General features: G+C 64.6%; 1 protein-coding gene across 2 annotated transcripts in view; it reads left to right on the forward strand.

Annotated features, from left to right (window-relative positions):
- The first annotated feature begins 4,097 nt into the window (after positions 1-4,097).
- Positions 4,098-21,585, forward strand: part of Fbln2 (fibulin 2) — a 34,901-nt gene continuing 17,413 nt past the window's right edge. For both annotated transcript variants that reach the window (XM_078033390.1, XM_078033391.1), the window contains exons 1-4: positions 4,098-4,249; positions 11,135-12,365; positions 18,874-18,982; positions 20,139-20,268. In XM_078033390.1, coding sequence (XP_077889516.1) covers positions 4,106-4,249; positions 11,135-12,365; positions 18,874-18,982; positions 20,139-20,268 — 1,614 coding nt within the window. In that variant the 5' untranslated portion in view covers positions 4,098-4,105. The remainder of the gene's footprint in view (positions 4,250-11,134; positions 12,366-18,873; positions 18,983-20,138; positions 20,269-21,585) is intronic.

The raw sequence follows: 21,585 nt of genomic DNA on the forward strand, positions 1-21,585 counted from the left end.
GCCTCAGCCTCCACAGCGGCCGGGATGACAGGCGGTTGTCCTTGTCCCTGTAGATTGCACGGAGCGCTGTGGTAACACATGGCACAGGGTTTTGGTGATCTGTCTCCTAACCCCAGGACACTTGCCCGGGTCTCTCTCACTTTATAGCCTGGATGGCGGTGAGTCCCCTGCCCCCCCCCCCAGAGCCCAGCCTGACCACTAAGCCTCCACCTGCAGGCCCAGCAGGAGCCTGGATCAGCCCCTGCCTGCTGGCCAGACTCCTGACCCTAATCCCATGCTGGCACACAGGGCCCCCTTTCAACCCCTCTGTCACAAAAGGCCCTTGTTTGGCTGCGGCTGGCCCTGTCCCCTACCCCCATGGCTGTCTTAGTTCTCTGCCAGGAAGTTCCCTGTGGAGCAGATGGGTCCCCAGGCTGGGCCAGCCTGCCCTTGTCCTGCAGGGGGAAGAGATTGGAAGAGCCCCAGGGTCCCCTGGAGGGGGGGGGGTTTGCTGCACAAATCTGGGCTGATTTCTGACCTCTCAGGGTGCTGAGCCCCATCCCAGCACTGTGTATATCCATCTCACTGAGTGGCTGAGGCTGGCCTCCAACTTGCGATCCTCCTGCCTCAGCCTCCCAGGCCGCCGGGAGGACAGGCGTGGGCCACCGCAGCCTGGCCCTGTGCACTCTTTGAATGGCCAAGGGGAAGCCCAACTGTGCTCAGGGTCCCCACCCACAGTCACCAGCAGCCTGGGAGGACACTGTCGCGTGGACCCCGGGCAGGGAGCCTCAGGGTGTGGCCAGGCTGCTCTGCCGCTTCTGGTCTGGAGTCTGGAGGCTGGTGACCGTGACCTCCAAGGTCCCAGCTTCCGGATCTGTAAAATGGGCCTGGAGACAAGGCCCACCCGGAGGTTTGGCGGCAGGCCGGGTGACATCAGAGGGAGCTGGTCCCCACGGGCCCCCTCACTGGGGAGCCTGGAGCAGCCGCATCTGGCTGAGGGTGGAGGGGGCCTCCCTTGGAGGCTGTGGCATCTGGAATTCCGGGCGGGGCCCCGACAGACATGCCGGCTGCCCACCGACGCCCCCCTCCCGGGAGGTGGCATCTGGTTCTGTTCAGCGGAGTCACTGCGGGATGTCCCTCCGGGAGCGGGGGCGGGGAACAAGGCCCTTTTGTCTGGTGGCTGCCTGCTCCCTGCGGCTGGGCTGTGGGTCAGAGCTGAGGCCGGTCATGGGGCACCTTCGCTGATGGAAGGAGGCCAGCTTGGTGGGGAAACTGAGGCACAGAGGATGGGACACTCCAGAGAGCCCAGTATGTCACCGGTGGCGGCAGGACTGGGACGCGGCCCCCGAGGTCAAGGTCCTGAGCTGCTTCTCTTCCCCCTCATGTGGGCTCCGCGTCACCCAGTTATTTATTTATTTTTTGTCCCAGGGGTTGAACCCAGGGGTGCTGGCCCCCTGCGCCCCGTCCCCAACCCTATCTGGTATTTTATTTACAGACAGGGTCTCGCTGAGTGGCTCAGGGCCTTGCCAAATTGCTGAGGCTGGCCTCCAACTTTCGATCCTCCTGCCTCAGCCTCCCAAGCTGCTGGGATGACAGGCGTGGGCCACCGCGCCCGGCCCCCCCCCCTTTTTTTTTTTTTTTTTTTAAATTTTGAGACAGGATCTTGCTCAATGGTCGAGGCTGGTCTCCAATTGAGCATCCTCCTGCCTCAGCCTCCCAAGCGGGTGGGAGGGCAGGTAAGACTTGGAAGGTAACCTGGGGAGGCAGGTGACTGCGGAGGGACCCAGGAGAGGGTGGGGACTCCGGGTGGGGACGCCCTGCCATTAAGGCGACCTCTTTCAGCAGATTCACCTAATGAGAATCAGATCCCGTCCTGGGCCAGCATTTGTGCAGTGGGTGTGACCTGCTTGTCTTAGTCACCAACCGCAGGCGACTTGCCCTCCCATTGGACCCACGGGGTTTCTGCCCAGCCCAGGGGGAGCCCACCGGGGCGAGGGGCCGTCTCCCGGGTGACGAGCCTGTGGGGCTCCTTGGCGTCCGCGGAAGGTTTTGCGGAGAACATCCTGGAAAGTTGGCGCCCAGTGAATATTGAGCTGCGTCCGAATCTAACGGGGAAGAAATGGACCTCAAGCCCGAGGCTACCAATTGACCTGCCCCGAAGGACCTGCCAGGACGCCTGTCAGAAATCGAACCAGAGGCCCCGCGGTGGCCACGCCTGGCATCCCAGCCGCTGGGGAGGCTGAGGCAGGAGGATCACAAGGTGGAGGCCAGCCTCAGCAAAAGTGAGGCCCTGAGCCACTCAGGGAGACCCTGTCTCTAAATAAAATTTTAAAAGGAGGGCTGGGGAACGTGGCTCCGTGGTTAAGTGTCCCTGGGTTCAATCCCTGGCACCCAAACAAAACAAAATAAAAAAAATAAACAATCCAAGGAGTCAGGAACCACTTGTACCCAGGGACACGGAGGCCAGAGGGGTAAAGCCACCTGCCGAAGGTCACATAGAGAAGCTGTATGTTTAAACCAAAAGCCTTGGGGTTCCAAAGCCAGTATTCCCAGACCTTTAGTGACGATCGAATGGAGTTATTTTTATTATTCCAGGACAGAGGCTCAGAGAGGTGTAGTAACCTCCCCAAGGCTGCCCAGCAAGGATGCAGACCCAGTAAACACTACTGAGCCCTCTCTTCCCCATCTGGACTGGCCAGGTGGTGTAGGTGGTGCGGCTGGGGCCCACCCAGTTGGTCCTTTGGTCCCTGGGAGCCGGTGAGATTGTCATGAATGTAAATCACACTGCTGCCCGCTGTGGCCATTCTGTCTCCGCCTTATCAGCAGCAACTTCCTCCAACTGTGTGTCAGGCCCGCCCTGGGCCCCAGATTCCTGGTGGGTGATGCAGTTGGTCTGATAGCAGCTGTGGCCGGTTCTCAGATCAAGCTGTGGCCCCCTCATCCCCTCCTGGCTCCTTTGTGAGCCACGGGCTCTTCCTAACTGTGTGACTCTGGACAAGTGGCTTTCCCTCTCTGTGCCTTTGCATCTCACTGCCTCACTCCTGTCCTGGGCTGCAGGGAGCCCCTGGGGTGCAGTGATCACTCACTTTTGGGTCATGGTGGCTGCCACTAAGTAGTGACGTGGGGCTGTTCATGCACCTGGGAGGAGGATGGGGTGCTGGACAATGAGGTTCCTGATGGACAGAGAGGGTCAGGCAGAGATTCAGAGGCCAGGACAGACACAGGCAGGGGAAGGGGCTAAAGGAGAGAGAGAGGGAAGTTCTGGAAAGTTCTAAGTAAACTCGGAATGGTAACATTTATAACAGGGAAGAGGGTGGGTTTCAGGCGATGTGAATTTTACTAGGTCTCTGGGGCCTGGCTGGCCGAGGGGATGCCAGGTGGGTGCGGAGGAAGGAACCTGAGCTTGGGCCCCTGCCACAGTCCTGCTGCAGGGCCTGGGCGCTGGGCCAGGATCTCTTCCCCGGGCTGCGGGGTGCCGGGTGCCTGCCTGCTCTGGACAGGAGTTGGAGCACCTTGGCCAAGAAGAAGGACCTGGGAGGCAGCTTGGATCTGCTGAGGGTGGAGGGCGGAGGGTGGGGACCAGATGGTGGATTCCCCTCCCGCCTCCCCATTAACAGCTGAGATCAGCCTGGCCGGGCGCTGTGTCCCCGAGGACCTGCAGTGGTAGGGTGCCTGGGGGATCCCGGGAGAGGCAGCCAAGAGGGTGGGGCTGGATGGAGGCCGGTGGGCCTCTGCCAGGCCTCCTCCGAGGTCCTCAGGCCATCACCGGGGCCTTGTCAACTGGACACCCAGGTCAGGGGTCCAGGCGGAGTATGAGGCTCAGGCAGGCTGAGACCGGAGCTCTCCAGCGCGCCCCTGGCCATGGGGCCGGATGTGGGACTCCAGGTCCAGCCAGGACCAGGCACCAGGCGAGCTCCCGCTCTGCAGCAGCGCCAGGAGGAGGGTCTGCACGGGCCGCCCCAGCCAGCCCGCGGGGCCCAGACCCCGCCCTTGGGGCGTGGCCTGATCGCCAGCCCCGCCCAGGGGGCGTGACCTGGTTGCTCCGCCGCGCCCAGGGGCGGGACCTCTTCGCCCGCCCCCGCCCAGAGGCGTGGCCTGCTTATCCGCCCCGCCCAAGGGGCGTGGCATGATCACCCTCCCACCAGGGGCGTGGCCGTCTTGCCCCGCCCCCGCCCCGCCCCGCGCCGCGCGCAGCCTGGGGGCGCCCGGCTCTCGACGCGCCGACTGCGGACGGGACGGACGCGGACGCCCGGCGGAGCGCAGCCCCGCGGTGAGTGTGCCGGCCCCGTGCGACCCGGGCCGCCGGTCCCCGCCTGCGCTGCCCCGGCCCCGCGGCCGCGCTGCAGCCCGGGGCTGGGGGCGCCACGAAGCCCGCGGGCCGACGGGCGGACGACCCCGCAGGCTGCCCCCGACTCCCCGCCGCCGGCCCGCGTGGCCCTCGCTCTGCGCCGGGTCAGCTGGCAGCTCCCCGCCTGGCACGCCTGGCACGTCTGTCGCAGACTCCCTCGCCCCCTGGCTGCGCTGGCCTCGGGCCTGTCCCCGCCCCCGGGTCGCCCACCTGGCCCGGGAGACTGGGGCCTCGCGGGCTGGCGCCACCCCCGCCACCCTGTCCCCAGCCCCCTCTAGCTGCCACACACACCGCTACAGCGGAAGGTCTCGCAGCCTCCGCAGGGGCGCGTCCCGTCCCGGCCTCCCGCCAGCGCCGCCCCCGGCCAGAGGCTCCCGCACCCTTCCCCGCGGGCCCTCTACACCCCTTCCCCCGGTTCCCTCTGCACCCCATCCCGGGTGCCCCTCTGCACCCCCTCCCGGGTCCCCTCTGCACCCGCTTCCCGGTGTCCCTCTGCACCCCATCCCGGGTGCCCCTCTGCACGCCCTCCCAGGGTCCCCTCTGCACCCGCTTCCTGGTGTCCCTCTGCACCCCCTCCCCTGGGCCCCTCTGCACCCCCTCCCCTGGGCCCCTCTGCACGCTGTGCTCCTGCACACAAGCGAGCAAGTGGTCCCCAGACGCGCAGCCTTCTTGGTGGTGGGTGTCTTTACTAAAAGCTTGCGCCCTCACCGCAGGCGGCAGCAGGGGACCCCACGTGGGCGCCTGTCACACGCAAGGCCCCGTCACATGGGCTACACATGTCTCCCACACACGATCCGTGTGGCTCACATACCTTCAGATGTGACATCCCATGCTCTGGGAATCTGGCACCGGAGCCTGGCACAGCCCCAGGCACGGATGACCGTTCGGTCCCAGGCACCTGTGGGTCTCTGGGCAGCCCTGGGTGGGGTGGGGAACCCGAATCCTGGGGGCTGGCGGGGCATTCCTCTGGGCCAGGGTCCCTTGCTGCACGCACCTGGGTGGTCTGGAGGGGCTCAGCCTCCAGGGGTGGGTTTGACTCTCTCCAGCCTCTTGTCCCCTCCCCTTCTTGTGCTTCCGGCTCCCCGCTAGGGGTGCCCTTTCAGCCTCTGTCCCCAGGGTTCTCCTTCCAGCTCTGTGGTGGCCATGGAAGTGCTATAGTGTGGGCGCTTGTTCAAGCAGAGCGCCCGAGATGGAAGGGTGCTGGTCCGGGAACCCCTAGGACCTGGGTGGCAGGCAGGGCTCTGTTCCCTGGGGCTTGGCACCCAGGAGAAGCGGTGCCTGTTTGGGACTGAAGGACCCAGGCCCTGGGCCTCACTTCTCCATATGAGAATAGGGGTGAAGATCGGGTCCCCAGGAGGGCGGGCAGAGTGGCCAGACCCGGCTCCCCACTCTGATCTGGAGCAGGACAGGGTGGGGCGCCAGGGGTGAAGTCAGAGAACCTTCTCCCGAGGCACAGCCCGCCAGCCCCGCGGCTCGCCCTGCTGTTTGCTTTGGCTCGGAGCGTGTTATTATTATTCTAGAAAATTTAATTAGCTGCCAGCATTAACAAGTTGGCCCATTTCACATCAAAGTCCGGATTTCCGTCTTCTCTGGAAGAAAAAGAATCCCAGGTTCTCGCGTTTCGTGATCCTCGTGTCGTGCTAGTACCCACAGGCGGGTGCTGCCCATCGGGTGGGGCAGCCGTGCCCTTGGGTGGCACTGTCACTCTTCCTTGGCTCCTGGCTGGCCTGCTGGACCCGCTCCTTGCTCTGACTGCTGGGGACGTTGGGTGTTGGGGGCTTCACGGCCAGGGTCAAGCTTTGTCCCCATGCACATCTTGGGAAGCCTCGTTGTCTTACCAGGCAGAGGAGTCGCAAGGGGTGGCCTTCATGCTGGACTGTGGGGGACAGAGGTCTGTGGTCCTCCCAGGTGGAAGGCAGGAGCAGGGTACCAGGGATTAAACTCGGTGGCCCTGCGCTCTGGGCCAGACTCCTAGGGAGGCAGGGCAGCTCTGCTTTCTCCACGGGTCTCCTGGTACCAGGGGTCCTCGACCACAGAGCCCTGTCCCCAGCACTTTTAATATTTCATTTAGAGACAGGGTCTCGCAGAGCTGCTTAGGGCCTCGCTAAGTGGCTGAGGCTGGCCTCCAACTCATGATCCTCCTGCTTCAGCCTCCCGAGCGGCTGGGATGACAGGTGTGCTGCCCTGTGCCTGGCAGCCTTGGGGTGTTCTGAGCAGGAGCAGGAGACAGTCAGACTTGGGAGTTGGAGGTCCCTGTGCAGTCAGGTGGGGGACAGGCCTGGGGGACAGAGCAGCAGGTGGGAGGCCTGCAAGGGACAGGGCAGGGATACTGAGACTCAGATGTACGCGCCTGCCCACAGTCACGCAGAGGCTGAGGAGGACGGGCTGGGACAGAGGCCAGGTCCCCAGCGAGGGGCCCTCCCGGCTGGCATGGCTGGCGCGTGCCACTCTCCACCTCCTCTGGCGTGTCCTTCCCAGGCCCCGGGGGTCAGCCCCTGCACCATTGTCCTGATTAAACAGGCACAAACGCCCTCCTCTGTCCCCACGGGCAGCAGGGGAGGCCGGCCCAGGGAGGCCGCTTCCTTCCTCAGGGCGGGAGCCCGCTGTGCCCCCAGGGCTGCATTGTCCCTGGCCAGTGTCCCCACCCAGGTCTGGAAGGGCTGCCACCCCCGCCCTGGGCAGCGGCCAGGAGTCTGGGCCTGGGGCGCGGTCATCCCACCCGTCTGTGAGGAGGGGCCTGGCTGTGGGAAGAGGGCTCTGGGGGGCGCGGGGACGGAGCTGTGCCCAGGTCATAGGGCTCCTCTCTCCGGCCTCAGTTGTTCCAGCTGTGAAATGGGCCAGGTGGCCATGCCCAGCCCCAGGGTGGGCTTAGACGCAGGAGTGGACGCAGCCTGCCCAGCCCTTTTCATATCTTATTAGAGACAGGGCCTCGCCAAGTTACTGAGGCTGGCCTCCAACTCGTGATCCTCCTGCCTCAGCCTCCCGAGCGGCTGGGATGGCAGGCATGGGCCACGGCCAGGCTGCGGTGTCCTGGACAGCAGAGGGCTGGCTGTCCCCTGCTGGCTCTGTACTTGGCAGCCTCTCCTCTTATCTGCTCCCTGCTTATCTTGGAAAGCAAGTTGGTCTCAGCACCTCCTCTGACCCCGCATCCCTGGGGCTCTGTGGCTGTTATCTGATCACGGGCTGGTGCACCAGGCCCTGGAGGGGACCTGTGCCCTTTCTTGGGGAGACTGGCCGTGGTGTTGGCTTCCTCTTCAGCACAGTGAGGCCAGGCCCTACAGAGTGCCAGGTCTCCGCCCGCCTGTCCGCCTACCTTCTTGGCCTTCCTCCGACACTTAATATCATTGAGAAAACTCTCTTTGTTTTGCTGTGAGATCACTTGCCTGAAATCCAGAATACCCCCTGCAAAAAAATACAGCAGGATCAAGCCCCCTCGGCCTCCTGGACCCTCTGTCCCCTGCCCACTCATTCGTAAAAAGGGCGGGGGAAGTGTCTGGAGATATCATGGGTCCACCAGGACCACAGGATCCTTCTCTGAAGAGGGATCATCCCTCACCAAGGGCCACTGCTCCTTGAAGTCTGTCCCTGAGGTCATCTCCAGCCCCATTTGGAAGGGCCCTCCTGTGAGCCCTTCTGTGTTTAGTTTGTCCGTGTTGGACATTTATTGAGTGACCCCTGTTTTTAGTGCAGCAAGACCAGCGACTTTTTTTTTTGAACGAGGGCCTAAACCCAGGGCGCTAACCCCTGAGCCGCGTCCGAGCCCTATTTATTCTTTATTTAGAGCCAGGGTCTCGCTGAGTTGCTCAGGGCCTCAGTGAGTTGCTGAGGCTGGCCTCCAACTCATGATCCTCCTGCCTCAGCCTCTCGAGCCACTCAGCAGGTGCCCGGCTGGCAGGTGCTTGAGGAAGAACTGGGAACTGCAGGGCTCTGGCTGTCCTGCATCTGCCAGGCCGGCAGTCCCATGCCTCCGCCACCTTTTACTAGTTATGTGACCTCGGGCAGATCACGTACCTTCTCTGGGCCTCAGTTTCCTCATCTGTAGAGAGTGGATAAAAAAAAAAATCCTGGAATGAAGCCAGGGCCTGACATCCTGCTGGCACAGAGGATCACTCATGAGCTTGATCAACAGCTCCAACCCCGACTGGGATCTCGTGCCAAGAGCACGTTTATTTTTCCCAGTGAACTTGACGACTTCCTTTTAGCAGACTAGGGGCCCCTGGGTCACTGTCTAATTTCCCTTTTGGCCTTGGCTGCCAGGAAGCTCACTCCTCCAGGAAGGTCTCAGGAGCAGCCCTTACTTCCTGTTAGGTCTTTAGTTCTTTTATTCCCTCGTCCGTCCCCTCTCTGTGGCTTATGACTCACTTGGGCTCCGTGGTCCCCATGTGCTATTATTTTTTATTTTGGCAAAATATGCCTAAAGTCTGCCATTGGAAGGCTCAGCTCCGTGTGGCGGAGTGAACTCAGCTCCTCGGGCGGCCAGCATTGCTGACCTTCATAGAACTTTGTCATCAGTCCCCGCCCCCAGGGGCAGGCTTGGCCACCACATCCTCCTCCTTCTTTCTCTTTTGTTTAGGAACTGGGGGTTGACCCCCAGGCGCCTTCGACCCCTGAGCCCTGTCCCCAGCCCTGTTTGTGTTTTATTTAGAGACCGGGCCTCGCCGTTGCTAAGGCTGGCCTCCAGCTCCCGATCCTCCTGCCTCGGCCTCCAAGCCTCTGGGCCAAGGCGGGTCCTCTCAGGGTCACCAGGCTCAGCAGGGCGGCTCCCGTGGTCCCTCCTGCGGTGGCCAGACCCTCACCTGGCTGCCCAGGATCCCAGACCCCAGGTGCAAGCTGGGCACCCTGTGGGGACGGCCACCATGCTGAGTCTCACTGGCCACATTGTCACCTGCCCATCCCTGGCCCCGTCATAGTGAGGAGGGGCCAAGCCTCGTTGGTTGCTGGTTGTGACCGGCAACCCAGCTGGTCTGCCCAGCGCTGGACCTCTAACTGTCCCTTGAGGCCAGCAGGGGACCCGCTGGATCACGGGCAATTGGCACTTGGGATTCCCTGGGCTCCTCTGTTGGCGCTCGGTTAATCACAGTCCTTCAAGGATGACACGCGGTGGCCTGGAGCTGCTGTCACCTGCTGTCCTAGCACAGGGAGTTCAAGGTCACGACAAGGCTCTTGTTTAGGGCGTGTCGCAACCACTCCAGTCCTTTTCCTATGGGCGAGTGTCCAGTCCTGTCCAGTGAGTCCCTTCGTCTGTCCCTGAACATAAACTGTCTTCTGTCTCCGGCTCTGGGCGTTTGTCATTTGCAGGGATGGCAGGGGCTGCGTCTCTGCCTCTCTTTGTCCCCTTCACCACGTGGCCCTCGGTTGGGAAGCTACACTGGTCTGTGACCCTCCTGGGGACCTGCCTGTCAGGGAGGAGGGGGTGCCCAGGACAGTCGCCATGAGGGCACCGTGGCCCCTGGGCCTGAGGGCTGGGCCGGCCCGGCCGCTGGGGACCTTGGCCATCGGGGAGGGTCTCAGAGAGTAGCCAAGGCCTGAGGGCCACTGTCCCACTCTGACCCCTGGTCACTGGATCCCGGGAGACGGGAGGACATGGGGCTGGGGGTGCCTTCGAGGTCACCACTCCCGGGACTGAGCGCTGGGGCTGTGGGTGTGAGGCAGCCACTGGGGAACCGCTGGCACCCGGACGGCAGGAGGCCTGCTGCCTGGCAGAGGCGGGGTCTGCTGCAGAGGGCGGGGTCTGCTGCAGAGGGCGGAGTCTGGCAGAGGGCGGAGCCTGTGGCAGAGGGCGGGGCTTGCGGCCGGGGCGGGGTCTGCGGCAGAGGGCTGTTCCGCGAGGAACCAGCAGCACCTGTGTCAACGCTGCTGGGCCGCTAGGAGCAGGGAGGTGCCCAGGATGCGTTGGCTGGTGGCATCTTTGGGGCTGAGGTCACCTTCCCAAGGTTTCCCTGGCCTGGGCCTGATACTGGAGCTTCAGATGCTGCGTCAATGGGTGTGCCAAACCCCGGGGAGGGGGCTTCTTCCTGCCCAGTATCTACTCTTGGCCATGCTGTCTGGCTACCCGCCAAGGAACTGGGTCAAGCCACATTTTGGGGGGAGAAAAATCATTTTGGGGCTGGGTGCAGCGGAAAACGCCTGTCATCCCAGCAGCTCGTGAGGCACAGGTAGGAGGATGGTGAGCTAGAGGCCAGCCTCAGCAGCTCAGTGAGACCCTGTCTCTAAATAAAAATGTCCTGGGACTGGCTCAGGGGTTGGGCATCCGTGGGTTTAATCCCTGGTACCAAAAAAAAAAAAAAAAGGTTGGTTGGGTGGCCCTCTGTGGCCCCCGTGCGCCGCACGTGCGCAGGCGTGGCCCCGTGCGCCGCACGTGCGCAGGCGTGGCCCCGTGCGCCGCACGTGCGCAGGCGTGGCCCCGTGCGCCGCACGTGCGCAGGCGTGGCCCCGTGCGCCGCACGTGCGCAGGCGTGGCCCCGTGCGCCGCACGTGCGCAGGCGTGGCCCCGTGCGCCGCACGTGCGCAGGCGTGGCCCCGTGCGCCGCACGTGCGCAGGCGTGGCCCCGTGCGCCGCACGTGCGCAGGCGTGGCCCCGTGCGAGCGTATAGACAGTAGATACTCACGGTGTCTGTCGCTGGCCCTGTACTTTGTTGGCTGAGCGTGACAGAGTGTGTATGAGAGAAAGAGAGACTGGGCTTGCATCCGGGTTCTAACCAACGGGGTCCTGTGACCCTAAGCGGGCAGGTGACCCCGGGGTAACGCGGTGACGGGGACGTCTGCACGTGCGTCCCATCGGCGCTCACGGCCTCCTCCCTCCTGCAGGTTATGGCGCTGCCCCGGGAGCCCGCAGGAAGCTGGCCGGCCCCGGCCCTGACCTGGACCTTGACCCTGGCCCTGGCCCTCAGCCCGGGGGCGGCCGCGCCCTGGCCGGACTGCACGGGCGCGAAGTGCCCGCCGCTGGAGAACTGCATCGAGGAGGCGCTGGCGCCGGGCGAGTGCTGCGCGACGTGCGTGCAGCGCGGCTGTCCCTGCGAGGGCTACCAGTACTACGATTGCGTGCGCGGTGGCTTCCCCGATGGCCGCGTGCCCGCTGGCCGCTCCTACCTCGTGGACTTCGGCAGCACCGAGTGCTCGTGCCCGCCCGGCGGCGGCAAGATCAGCTGCCGCTTCATGCTGTGCCCTGAGCTGCCCCCCAACTGCATCGAGGCCGTGGTGGCCGCCGACAGCTGCCCGCAGTGTGGCCGCCTGGGCTGCGTGCACCGTGGCCTTAAGCACCCGGCCGGCCACACGGTGCACCTGGCGCCCTGTCGCGCCTGCCACTGCCCCGACGCCGGGGGCGCGCTCATCTGCTACCGCCTGCCAGGCTGCGAGGGCAACGCGTCGGAGCCCGAGGACGGCGACACCGAGCGGCACTACGACGATCCCTACAGCTACGACCAGGAGGTGGCCGAGGCGGAGGCCAGCGAGGCGGAGGCCGGGGCAGGAGGCCCCCCAGCGGCCCTGGGTGGCGGGAACCAGGCCCCGGCCACCCTCCAGGCCACCCCCTGGCCGGCCGCCCTGCCCAGGCCCACGGCAGCCGCCGCTTTGGGTCCCCCGGCGCCCGCGCAGGCCAAATCCCGGAGAGTGACCGACGATGACGACGTGGAAGACGGAGAGGAGGCCCAGGAGGCCATCGGGGAGCTGGAGGCGCTGCCCACCGCCGCCCCGGCCGGCCCCGGTCTCCGCGCCCCAGAGGTGGCAGCCGCAGCCCAGTTGGGGCTGGAGGAGAACCTGATCCCCGAGGCCCAGGCCACCCCGCGCGGCTCTGCGCCCCAGACTAGCGCGCCCCCGGGGTCGGACACCGAAGGCCACAGCCCAGAGCCCACCCCGCCCCCCGCCCCTGGGGATCCCGAGGAGCCCAGCGCACCCCCACTTCCGGTCACTGCGGCCCCAGAGCAGCCCCAAGCGCTCCCCACCCAGGCTGGGCCCCAGTTCCCACCGCAGCCACCCCGAGTCCAGGAGGAGGACGTGGACCCCAACTCTGTGCACTCCGTCCCCAGGGGCATCCCTGAAGGTAAGACCTTGTTCTCTCTTCAAGATACAGGGCTGTAGGACCTGCGTCACTGTTCTGGCTCCCTGCGCAGGGAGGGGACTAGGGCATCAGTCCCTGCACCCAGGAGGCCAGAGACCCGCCTGCTCCACAGCGCAGCCTCCCTGGGGGCCTCTGCGGAAGACCCAGGGAGGGACCTCTGGGAGCGTTCATTCCACAAACCGTCCCTGGTGTCACCTGTGAGCAGGACCCAGTAGCTCACAGGGGCGGGACACTGATGTCAGAAGGGACCCAGGAGGTGTGGCTGCTGGGATGACGGGAGCTGGCGGTGGCCATGGGCAGGGACTGGGGTAGCCTAAGCCTGCAGAGCCAGGGGGTGACAGGGAGTCGGAGGAAGTACACATCCAGAGGGGCAGGCGGCCACAGCCTTGCCCCAGCCGCCTGCCTCCCAGGGTCCCAGGCCTCAGGGAACCCCGCTTTGCTCTCAGGAATCCCAGTGGTTTTTTGTCACTACCCCGGGATTGTCGGGTGCGTTTTGATGAGGCTCTCTGGGAGATAGATCCCCTGGAAGCACATGCAAAGGTCCTGAGGCTCGAAGGAGTGGGTGTGGGACAGGTAGCGACTTGGAGCGCAGGGAAGGGAAGGGGAGTCTGGGAGAGGATGGGTGTCACCGGGACCCGGAAACTCAGGCCTGGCCATCAGCCACCCTGTCCTCCTCCCCACCCGGGGCCACCTGTGCCCCACTTCCTGTGTGCTGCTTCCAGGACACACCCAGATGTGGGCCAGTGACCTGGGCTTTGTGCCTCTGTTTCTCTGCGAGCTGCAGGAAGTCCTGGGTGGGCCTGGTGGCCTGCCCAGGGGTGGGGGATCTGGCCCGCGGAGCCTTGTGGCTGCTGCTGTTCGGGGAGGCCGGGGCTGGGGTCCTGGTCACCGAGGCTGGGGGTGTGGGCTGGAGGTGGCTCAGCCTGCTCCGCCCTGGCCGCCGGAGGTGGGGGATGGGCTGGAAGTGACCCCCCAGCTACGTTGCCATGGCAGCCGGGGGGCCTGGAGAAGGGTTTCCAGCCACCGCCCGGCCCCCGACTGGGGCGGGGGTCCTCCCTGTGAGTCGGAGCCGTGCCAGGGCCCAGGCTGCCTGCCTCTGAGCGGGTCCAGATGTGGCCTAATGGAATCCACATGCCCAGCTCCCCGGCCCGGCACGTCTGCTGTCACTCAGAACGCTTTGGGAGGGTGGCTTTTCCTGCCAGGCTGGCACCATGGAGGGGGTCAGGGACCCCTCTGGGGGCAGTACTCTGTAGAACCAGGACAGAGAGAATCCTGGGGTCCAGGTGGCCCTCTGCAGGTCGGAGGTTCCGGGAGCAGCCCCAGCCTGGAGCAGGCCCCTGCACAGCCTCCGGGAGCCCCAGGACAGCGGGGCAGGAAAGGGGCCCCTTCCTCTGGGCTGGGGGCAGGCGCTGGGCACGCTCTGATGGCCGAGCCCTCTCCTTGTGCCCAAGGGCCCCAGCCTGTTTGTGGACGAGGAAAGCCAGCTGCAGGGACCCAGGCGGACAGCTCGGTTTTTCCTGAGTGTTCATTTCCTCCTGCCCTCACAGTGGTTTCCGAGTGTCTGTGGCATGCCTGGGCTCGGGCAGCTGGGGACTGTACAGTGTCACAGACCCCAGCACAGAGAGGCTTGGTGGGAGGGATCCTGAGTCCCGCAGGCTGGAGTCGGAGCTGGGAGTGGGCTGGGCCGGGCGGTGGGCGCTCTGGGAGCCTGCCTGGGGCAGCCGTTCTTCCTGGGCAGCCATTCTTCCTAGGCATCCGGGAAGGCCAAGTGATATCAGGGAAGAGCTGCGGTGTGATGGTCATGGGGCAGCAGCGAGGAGCCAGAGCAATAGCATGTGCAAAGGCCCCGTGGCCAGAGGGAATCGATTGGGTGGAAAGGAGGCCCTGTGACTGATGTGAGGAACAGGAGCTAGTTCCAGGGTGACACGCACATCCTCAGGATGAAGATCTGGGCCTTTGTCGTAAGGGCAGGTCTAAGGCAGGGGGTGGCATGATCCGATCGGTGTTTTGAGTCTTGGTCGTGGTGACCTGAGCGTCCACGAAGGTGGTCCAGGGTTCCAGGATTTGGGGACCCTGACACGTGGTTGGTGACCTAACCACATGTTGCAGGAGCTTCAGGTTCCTGAATCCAACGGGGAGGGGTCAGCTGGTGGGGGCCGGGACCCCGTGAAGCCCTGCAGCCCTTGGAGGACTCCTGGGTGGCTCAGCTGCCACTGCCCCTCGCAACAGTGCAGGGCTGCGGGGGGCAGAGGGCGCCATGCTGAGCGGGCTCCTCCTCTCCCTGTGCTGCAGCCACACAGGGCACCGCCTCCCCGCATCCGTTAGGAGCCATCATTTAGGGATGATTGACGGTCCGCGGGCGCGGGCTCCGGGCTTCCGTGCACCTGCTGCTGGGTCGCAGGTGGAGGGACGCAAGGCTTGCAGACGCTGGAACCTGCAGGAAGATTCTGGGTCTTCAGATGTGGACAGAGGAAGGAAGGTAGGCGAGCAGAGTCCAGGGCGTGTGCCAGGGCCCGTTCCTCAGTGCCCTGTCACCCGGGGCCTTGGGCGCCACCTCTCCCAGAGCCCTGCCACCCCCGTTTGTGAGCCCTCTGAGGGCCTCGCTGCCGGCTCAGCCTCAGGTGGGTGGTGGGCGTGGCCAGAGGAGGCCCCGCCCCTACCACACGCGAGGCCACGCCCCTACCACAGCGAGGCCACGCCCACCCATGGGCCTCTTTGGGCTGGGCATGCAGGGATTCCGGGTAAACTCTGCTCTCCGGCCGGTGTGGCTGTGCCGTGGGCCATGCCAGGGGCTGGCTTGGGGACAGATTCTGCGACAGTGGAGCTGCTGACAGATCGGTGTCCCAGAGGCCACGAGTCATTTCACAGAGAGAGGTCTGAAGGTCTAGGCCGGGTCTGGGTGGGCTTCTTTGGTCTTTAGGGCTGTTCCCTGAATCCGTGGTTTTGCAAACCCACAGGCTGGCTAGGCCAGGGGTGGCCGATGTCCCCCAGGCTTGAGCGCAGGTTCAGGGGCTCTTTGCAGCGACAACTGCGTCCGAGTCCTGGACGTGCCGTGGGATGAGGAGGGAGGGGGAGAGGGCCTCCTGCCCCAGGCTGACGTCATCTCACAACAAAAGGCTTACGCCATCCTTCCCACCCAGGCGGAAGCATGCCTGGCCCGAGGCCCGGGCCAGTGTGTGGACTCAGCCCAAAGCCAGGTCTGTGGGTGGTGGGAGCCGGGTTTCCTGCCCCTGCCCCTGCTGGAGGCTGTCTGGGTCCCTCAGGAGCTGTGTGGCCTTTGGGTCAGTTGTTTAGTTGTCTCAGGCCTCAGTTTCCTCATCCACAAAAGGGGCTCACAGCCCAGGCCAGTTTGGGAGGCTGAGGCAGGAGGATCACAAGTTGGAGGCCAGCTTCAGCCACTTAGCGAGGCCCTGTCTCTAAATAAAATAGAGAAAGGGCTGGGCTGTGGCTCCATGGGCAGCACCCCTGGGTTCCATCTCTGGGACCAAAAACACAAAAGGGGGTGCTCACAGAGGGCTCCCTCCTAGAGCCGGGTACTGGTGAGCCTCATTTTCTGCATCTGTCAGATGTGGGCTCAGTCCCCAAAAGAGGAGCTGAGCTGTTCTGCAGCACAGAGCAGCCGCCCAGGGCCGTCGTCCCCTCTGTCCCCTGCTCCCGGGGTCCAGGGTGGGAGGGGCGGTGGATGCGTGTTTTCGTTCCAGTGAATGAGTACGCGTGTCTTCGGCTGGCCGGGGACCGTCCCCTCTGGTGAGAGGGCCAAGGACAGGCCTGCTGGGGCCGGGTGTGTGTGGGGTGTTCGCTGCCTACTTTCCGTCCCCGCCCCTGTTTGTCACTCCAGCTGGGCCAGATGTGCAGCCAGTGTCCTCATGCTCTGTCTCCGCCCTGCCCCCAGAGCCCTTCCCCCTGGCCGTGGGTGGAGGGGGACCGCTGGCCTGCACCATCCTCGTTGTTCAGACCGCAGTCCCAGGACGCCTGCAGATCGCTGGCTCTTGGCTGGGGTCAGGGCTGGCGGGCCCCGGGCCTCCATCCTGGTGTGGAGTCGGGAGGCTACGGTTCCGTGGGCGCCTGTGGCAGAGGGGAGACACAGGGCCAGGGTCTGGCTGTGGTGCTCCTGCTCCAGGGGCCACTAAGGTGCGGGTGGCGGTCTCGTCCTGCTCCTGGCCCCCGCTCTCCTGCCTGGCCACACGCCCTGGCCGGGACACTGGGCCAGGCTCTGTGAGGTGCCCAGGACTTGGCAGGGGCCCGAAAACCCTTCCTGTGACCTCAGGGATCTCAGGAGCCAGCCTCTGGAGGGCAGCGGGGGGAGTGGTTCATGAGCAGGGGCCACCGGGCCCATGGGGACCAGAGACCACCACCTTAAACCCCAGGCCAGCGAGACGCCCAGCTCAGGGGTTGGCCCTAGAGCGTGGGGGCCCAGCACAGCCCCTAATGTGGATTGTCTGCAGGGACGGTGGCCCACGCCTGTCACCCCAGGGGCTCTGGAGGCTGAGGCAGGAGGATCACAAGTTAGGAGGCCAGCCTCAACAAATTGGGGCCCTGAGCCACTCAGCGAGACCCTGTCTCTAAATAAAATCCAGCATCGGGCTGAGGACGGGGCTCAGGGGTCAAGTGCCCCTGGGTTCAATCCCCGGTGACAAGAAACTTAGCAGAACTTTGGATTTGCTGAGGGAGGCTGGAATCGGGAGTGTCATATAAAAGCTTCCAACTTTATAAACATGGGCAGATAATTCAGATCGACTTTTTAAACACACAGCCGGCACGGGCTCGCTGCTGCGACCTCCGCTCCAGGGCTGCCCTCCCTGTTCTTTCCCGCCCCTGGTTAGGAGCGGAGGCCGGGGGCCAGGTAGGGTGGTGGCCGGGGCTCAGCGGGCCTGACTCTAGCCAGCTCCCTGCCAGTGTCCCCTCCCAGCTGAGTCGGGCTGGGAAGGAGCCTCAGGAAGGGACTGTGTGTCGGGGTCAGCGTGGGGCTGGGGGCACAGTAGGGGGCAAGAGAGCGGGGTCCAGGGCTCCGAGCCTGCAGGGACCCGGGTGTGGCCTCCTGTGTGCAGACAGGGCTGAGCCGGGCCAAGGAACAATCTGGAATGAGGAGGAGCAGCTCTGGTCGGTGGCCATGGGGACCAGGGCCAGAGCCCAGGGAGCTAGCTCCCACCTGGATGTGTCCCTGGCTACGGGTGGGGGCTGTGGCCTGGAGAGGCCTGTGGGCAGTTGCTCTCCTCTGGGTTGCAAATGTCCCCCAAGAAGACTGAGTGACAGCCCAGCCCGGGGGAGGTGGGGGAGCCCCGTGGTGGCCTTCAGGTCCCTGGGGGCTTGTCCTCTCTTTCCTCCCACCCCCACAAGGTGAGCACTTTTCACGAGCTCCTACTGTGACGTGCCACCACAGGTCACAGTCACAGGGCCAGCTGGTCGTGGACCACAGACTCGCCAACTCTGAGCCAGAGAAAACCTTTTTGCTCCGTAAGCCGCTTGTCTCGGGTCGTCTGTCACAGTGACTGAAAACTGACCAAGCAGCGCAGCTCTGGGTGGGAGGGAAGCGGAGCCCAGGGCAGCTCTGAGTCCATCCTTCCCACCAAGGTGACCCCAACTGGCGGCTGGGAGTGAGGGGGCAGTAGTGTGGGGGCCGGGGACGGTCTCCCATTCCTCACCCCCCACGGCCTGGCCCCTGGAGCTGTGTGCGTGGGGACTGGATGGAGGCTGTTCTGGGGAAGGGAACCTGCGCTTCCCTGGGCGAGGCCCCACCTGCTTCCGTCTGTCTCGCAGCGTCGGTCCCTCAGTGGTCACAGGCACCTCAATAGTCGAAGCCTACGCGTGACATTCTTTTCCTTTTAGTATCAGGGATGGAGCCCAGGGGTGCTGAACCCCTGAGCCCCGTCCCCAGCCCTTTTTAGATTTTACTTAGAGACTAGGTCTTGCTTGTTGAGTTGCTGAGGCTGGCCTCCAACTTGGGATCCTCCTACCTCGGCCTCCCGAGCTCCTGGGAGGACAGGCGTGGGTCCCTGCACACGCATGGTGATTTCTTGTCAGCTGTAGGGATCTTAGAGGTGGCTTCACCTGTCCTTCCGTCCGTGGCGCTGGGCTATGCAGGTCTTGGTTCTGTAGGCGGCGAAGGTGGCAGTAGCCGGTCCACCCAGTTGTCTCACCCGAGGCCTTCACGCACACACCTTGTGTCCATCTCGTCCTGTGCTGGGGACGGAGCCTGGGCCTCACAGGTGCCGGGCACGTGCTCACGCTGAGCCCCTGCATTGCTGCCCCTCAGGTTGAGAGCCGGGGTCTTTGTGGCCTGCTGGTTCCTTTGGGGACAGCTCTAGGGACGACTCGTGGGGCTGGGCCCGGGAAGCGTCACTGCGACTCCTCTGAGCCCGGGCGACCCCGTGGGGGCAGCCAACCCAGGCCGATCTGCAGAGACGACGGTGACACCGAGCTGCGAGTGGCCACCGTGTCCCCCACCTGGGGACAGGTCTGTGCGTGGTGACTGTGTCCTGGTCGTCCCCAGGGTCCACCCGGGAGCTGGTGGAGACGTGCTGTGCGGCCGGGCAGCAGTGGGCCGTCCTCAGGGACGAGTGCGCGGGGATCCCCGAGGGCACGGAGGGCGACGTCTGCAGGTGAGCCGCCCCGTCCCCTGCTCCCTAGAGCTGTCCCCAAAGGAACCAGCAGGCCACAAAGACCCCGGCTCTCAACCTGAGGGGCAGCAATGCAGGGGCTCAGCGTGAGCACGTGCCCGGCACCTGTGAGGCCCAGGCTCCGTCCCCAGCACAGGACGAGATGGACACAAGGTGTGTGCGTGAAGGCCTCGGGTGAGACAACTGGGTGGACCGGCTACTGCCACCTTCGCCGCCTACAGAACCAAGACCTGCATAGCCCAGCGCCACGGACGGAAGGACAGGTGAAGCCACCTCTAAGATCCCTACAGCTGACAAGAAATCACCATGCGTGTGCAGGGACCCACGCCTGCCATCCCAGCGGCTCGGGAGGCTGAGGCAGGAGGATCACGAGTTGGAGGCCAGCCTCAGCCACTCAGCGAGACCCTGTCTCTAAAATGGTGCACAGAGGGCTGGGGCCGGGGGTCGAGGGTCTTGGGTTCCATCCTGGTGGCCAAAAAAAAGGCACCTTCGCTGGCTGAGCCCACTGAGTCAGTGCCCATGACCCAGCCACCTGCTGCTGACGGCCACCTGGGAACACCGCTCCCTGGGGGACCCTCCAGCCCGACGTGGAACCAGCCCCAGGATTCTCCGTCCTCAGCCTCCCTGGAGCGAGGTCAACCGGCTCTTGGTCGCAGAGAAGCCGCGTCTCTTCCAGCGACTCCTTTTCCCAGACAGAAGGCAGGGCTCAGAGAGGTCGCTCTGTCCCGCTGAGCCCCACAGCTCGCTGCCAGCCCGGCCAAGAGCAGGCCCTGTGTCCTGCGTCCAGCCTGGTCCTCCGTGGTCAGGATCCTGCAGCCACGAGTCCAGCTGGACACAGACCCAGGCTTTGGGTTCAAGCCAAGGAGACGCGGGGCCACGGAGCCGTGGGCAGGTCCCTCCTCTGAGACCCTCCACCTCCCCTCTGTGTCTTTGGTACTTACTTAGAGACAGGGCCTCACTGAGTGGCTGAGGCTGACCTCCAACTCACCATCCTCCTGCCTCAGCCTCCTGAGCCCTGGGATGAAGGGTGCACCCCTCCGTGCCCGGCTGCTACTTTCCTTCTGTGAATTGGGGACCCCCGGCAGAGGGTCCCTGGGAGAACGGGAGCCAGCCGCGGCTGAGGCCACCTCTCTTGCAGGACGGCCCAGAAGTACTGCTGCACGTCCTACCTGAAGGAGAAGAGCTGCCTGGCCGGCGTCCTGGTGGCCAAGGAGGGCGGGCCCTGTGGGGCCGAGGACAATGACACCTGTGGCATCTCCCTGTACAAGGCAAGCCCGGGGGCGGGGGCAGTGACGGCCAGCACGGGTGGACTGGCGTGGGTCCGACGGTCCTCCAGGGCCGGGCAGCTCCCCTCTGCAGGGCTCCTTGGTGGGGGCTCATTTGGAGTCGGGGGACCCGCCACCTGTCCCCCGCCCAGAAAGTCCCACCAGCGACCTAGGCCGTCGGTCCACAGGGCGGTTCTTCAGCACAGGCTGCCTCGGGGCTGGACATGTGGCAGTGAGCCTGGGGGTGGTAGGTGACGTGGGGGTCTTTTTGGGGGCAGGGAGCAGCAGGTGCAAAGACCCTGTGGCCATCTTCCCACATTGAGACTGTGTCCACTCAGCACCAGCCCATGCCCATCCCAGTCCCTGGCCCCCATCCTCCTCTCTGTGAATTGGCTTTTTCTGGGACCTTGTACCAGTGTCCGGGCCTCATGGTGCCGTCCTCCTGAGCTGGGCTCACCAACCTCAGCATTTATCCGCGAGAGAGCGTAGGTCAGAATTCCCTTCCTTTTTAAAGGCTGTATAGTACTCCACTCTCTGCCGGGATTACATTTTCTTGGTCCATCCACCCTTCAGTGACCATGTGGTGCCTTTTGCTCTTGGCTCTTGTGAGACACAGTGCCATTTGTGTCCTTGGGCCCTCGAAGATCCCCTCTGTTCTCTGTACTGCTACTTAGATGGACTGGGGGCCATGCCTAGCTGCAGGGGAGGCTGGAAGGAGAGGTCAGCCGCCCACTGAACACGAGCCAGGAGGAGGATGGGCTTGGTACCGACCCTGAGGTGAGGGCAGAGGACCAGGGTGTCGGTCCCGAGTCAGAAGACCCCCGTCTCTCAGGCTCCAGGTGGCACTGGGCAGAGGATTCCCACTGGGTCTTGTCACTCTGGGTCACTCCATCGGAGCCTACCCTGCGGCGAGGCAGGTCTGGAGTCCGTCTGCCCCTCGCCTCTGGGCTGCGTGCCTCTCGATGGCCATCACCACTGGGGACTTTGCAGGGGTCGGGACACGCGGGTCTCCAGTCCGTGGACGTCACGCGTCTGCAGCACCGGTCAGCACTGATGGGCGGCAGGCCGCCCCAGGCTTGGCTCAGGCAGGATCCGTCTCTGGCTGTGCCCCGTCAGCGGGTCCTGGCTGGGTGGCCTCGGGTGGCTGCCCACAGGCGACCTGGGCCCGCCTGGATCTGAGGCTGCCCTCTGCGGCCTCTCCTCCTCCCATGCACAGCCTTCTGTGGCCTCGGCTGAGACTGGGACACTGTCCCTGTCCCCACCTTTTGGCCAAAGCAAGTCCATGGGCACAACTAGGTGCTTGGGAACGCCTGCCTTCCG

This window comes from Ictidomys tridecemlineatus, chromosome 16 (assembly GCF_052094955.1).
Source record: "Ictidomys tridecemlineatus isolate mIctTri1 chromosome 16, mIctTri1.hap1, whole genome shotgun sequence".
Classification (NCBI taxonomy): Eukaryota; Metazoa; Chordata; class Mammalia; order Rodentia; family Sciuridae; genus Ictidomys; species Ictidomys tridecemlineatus.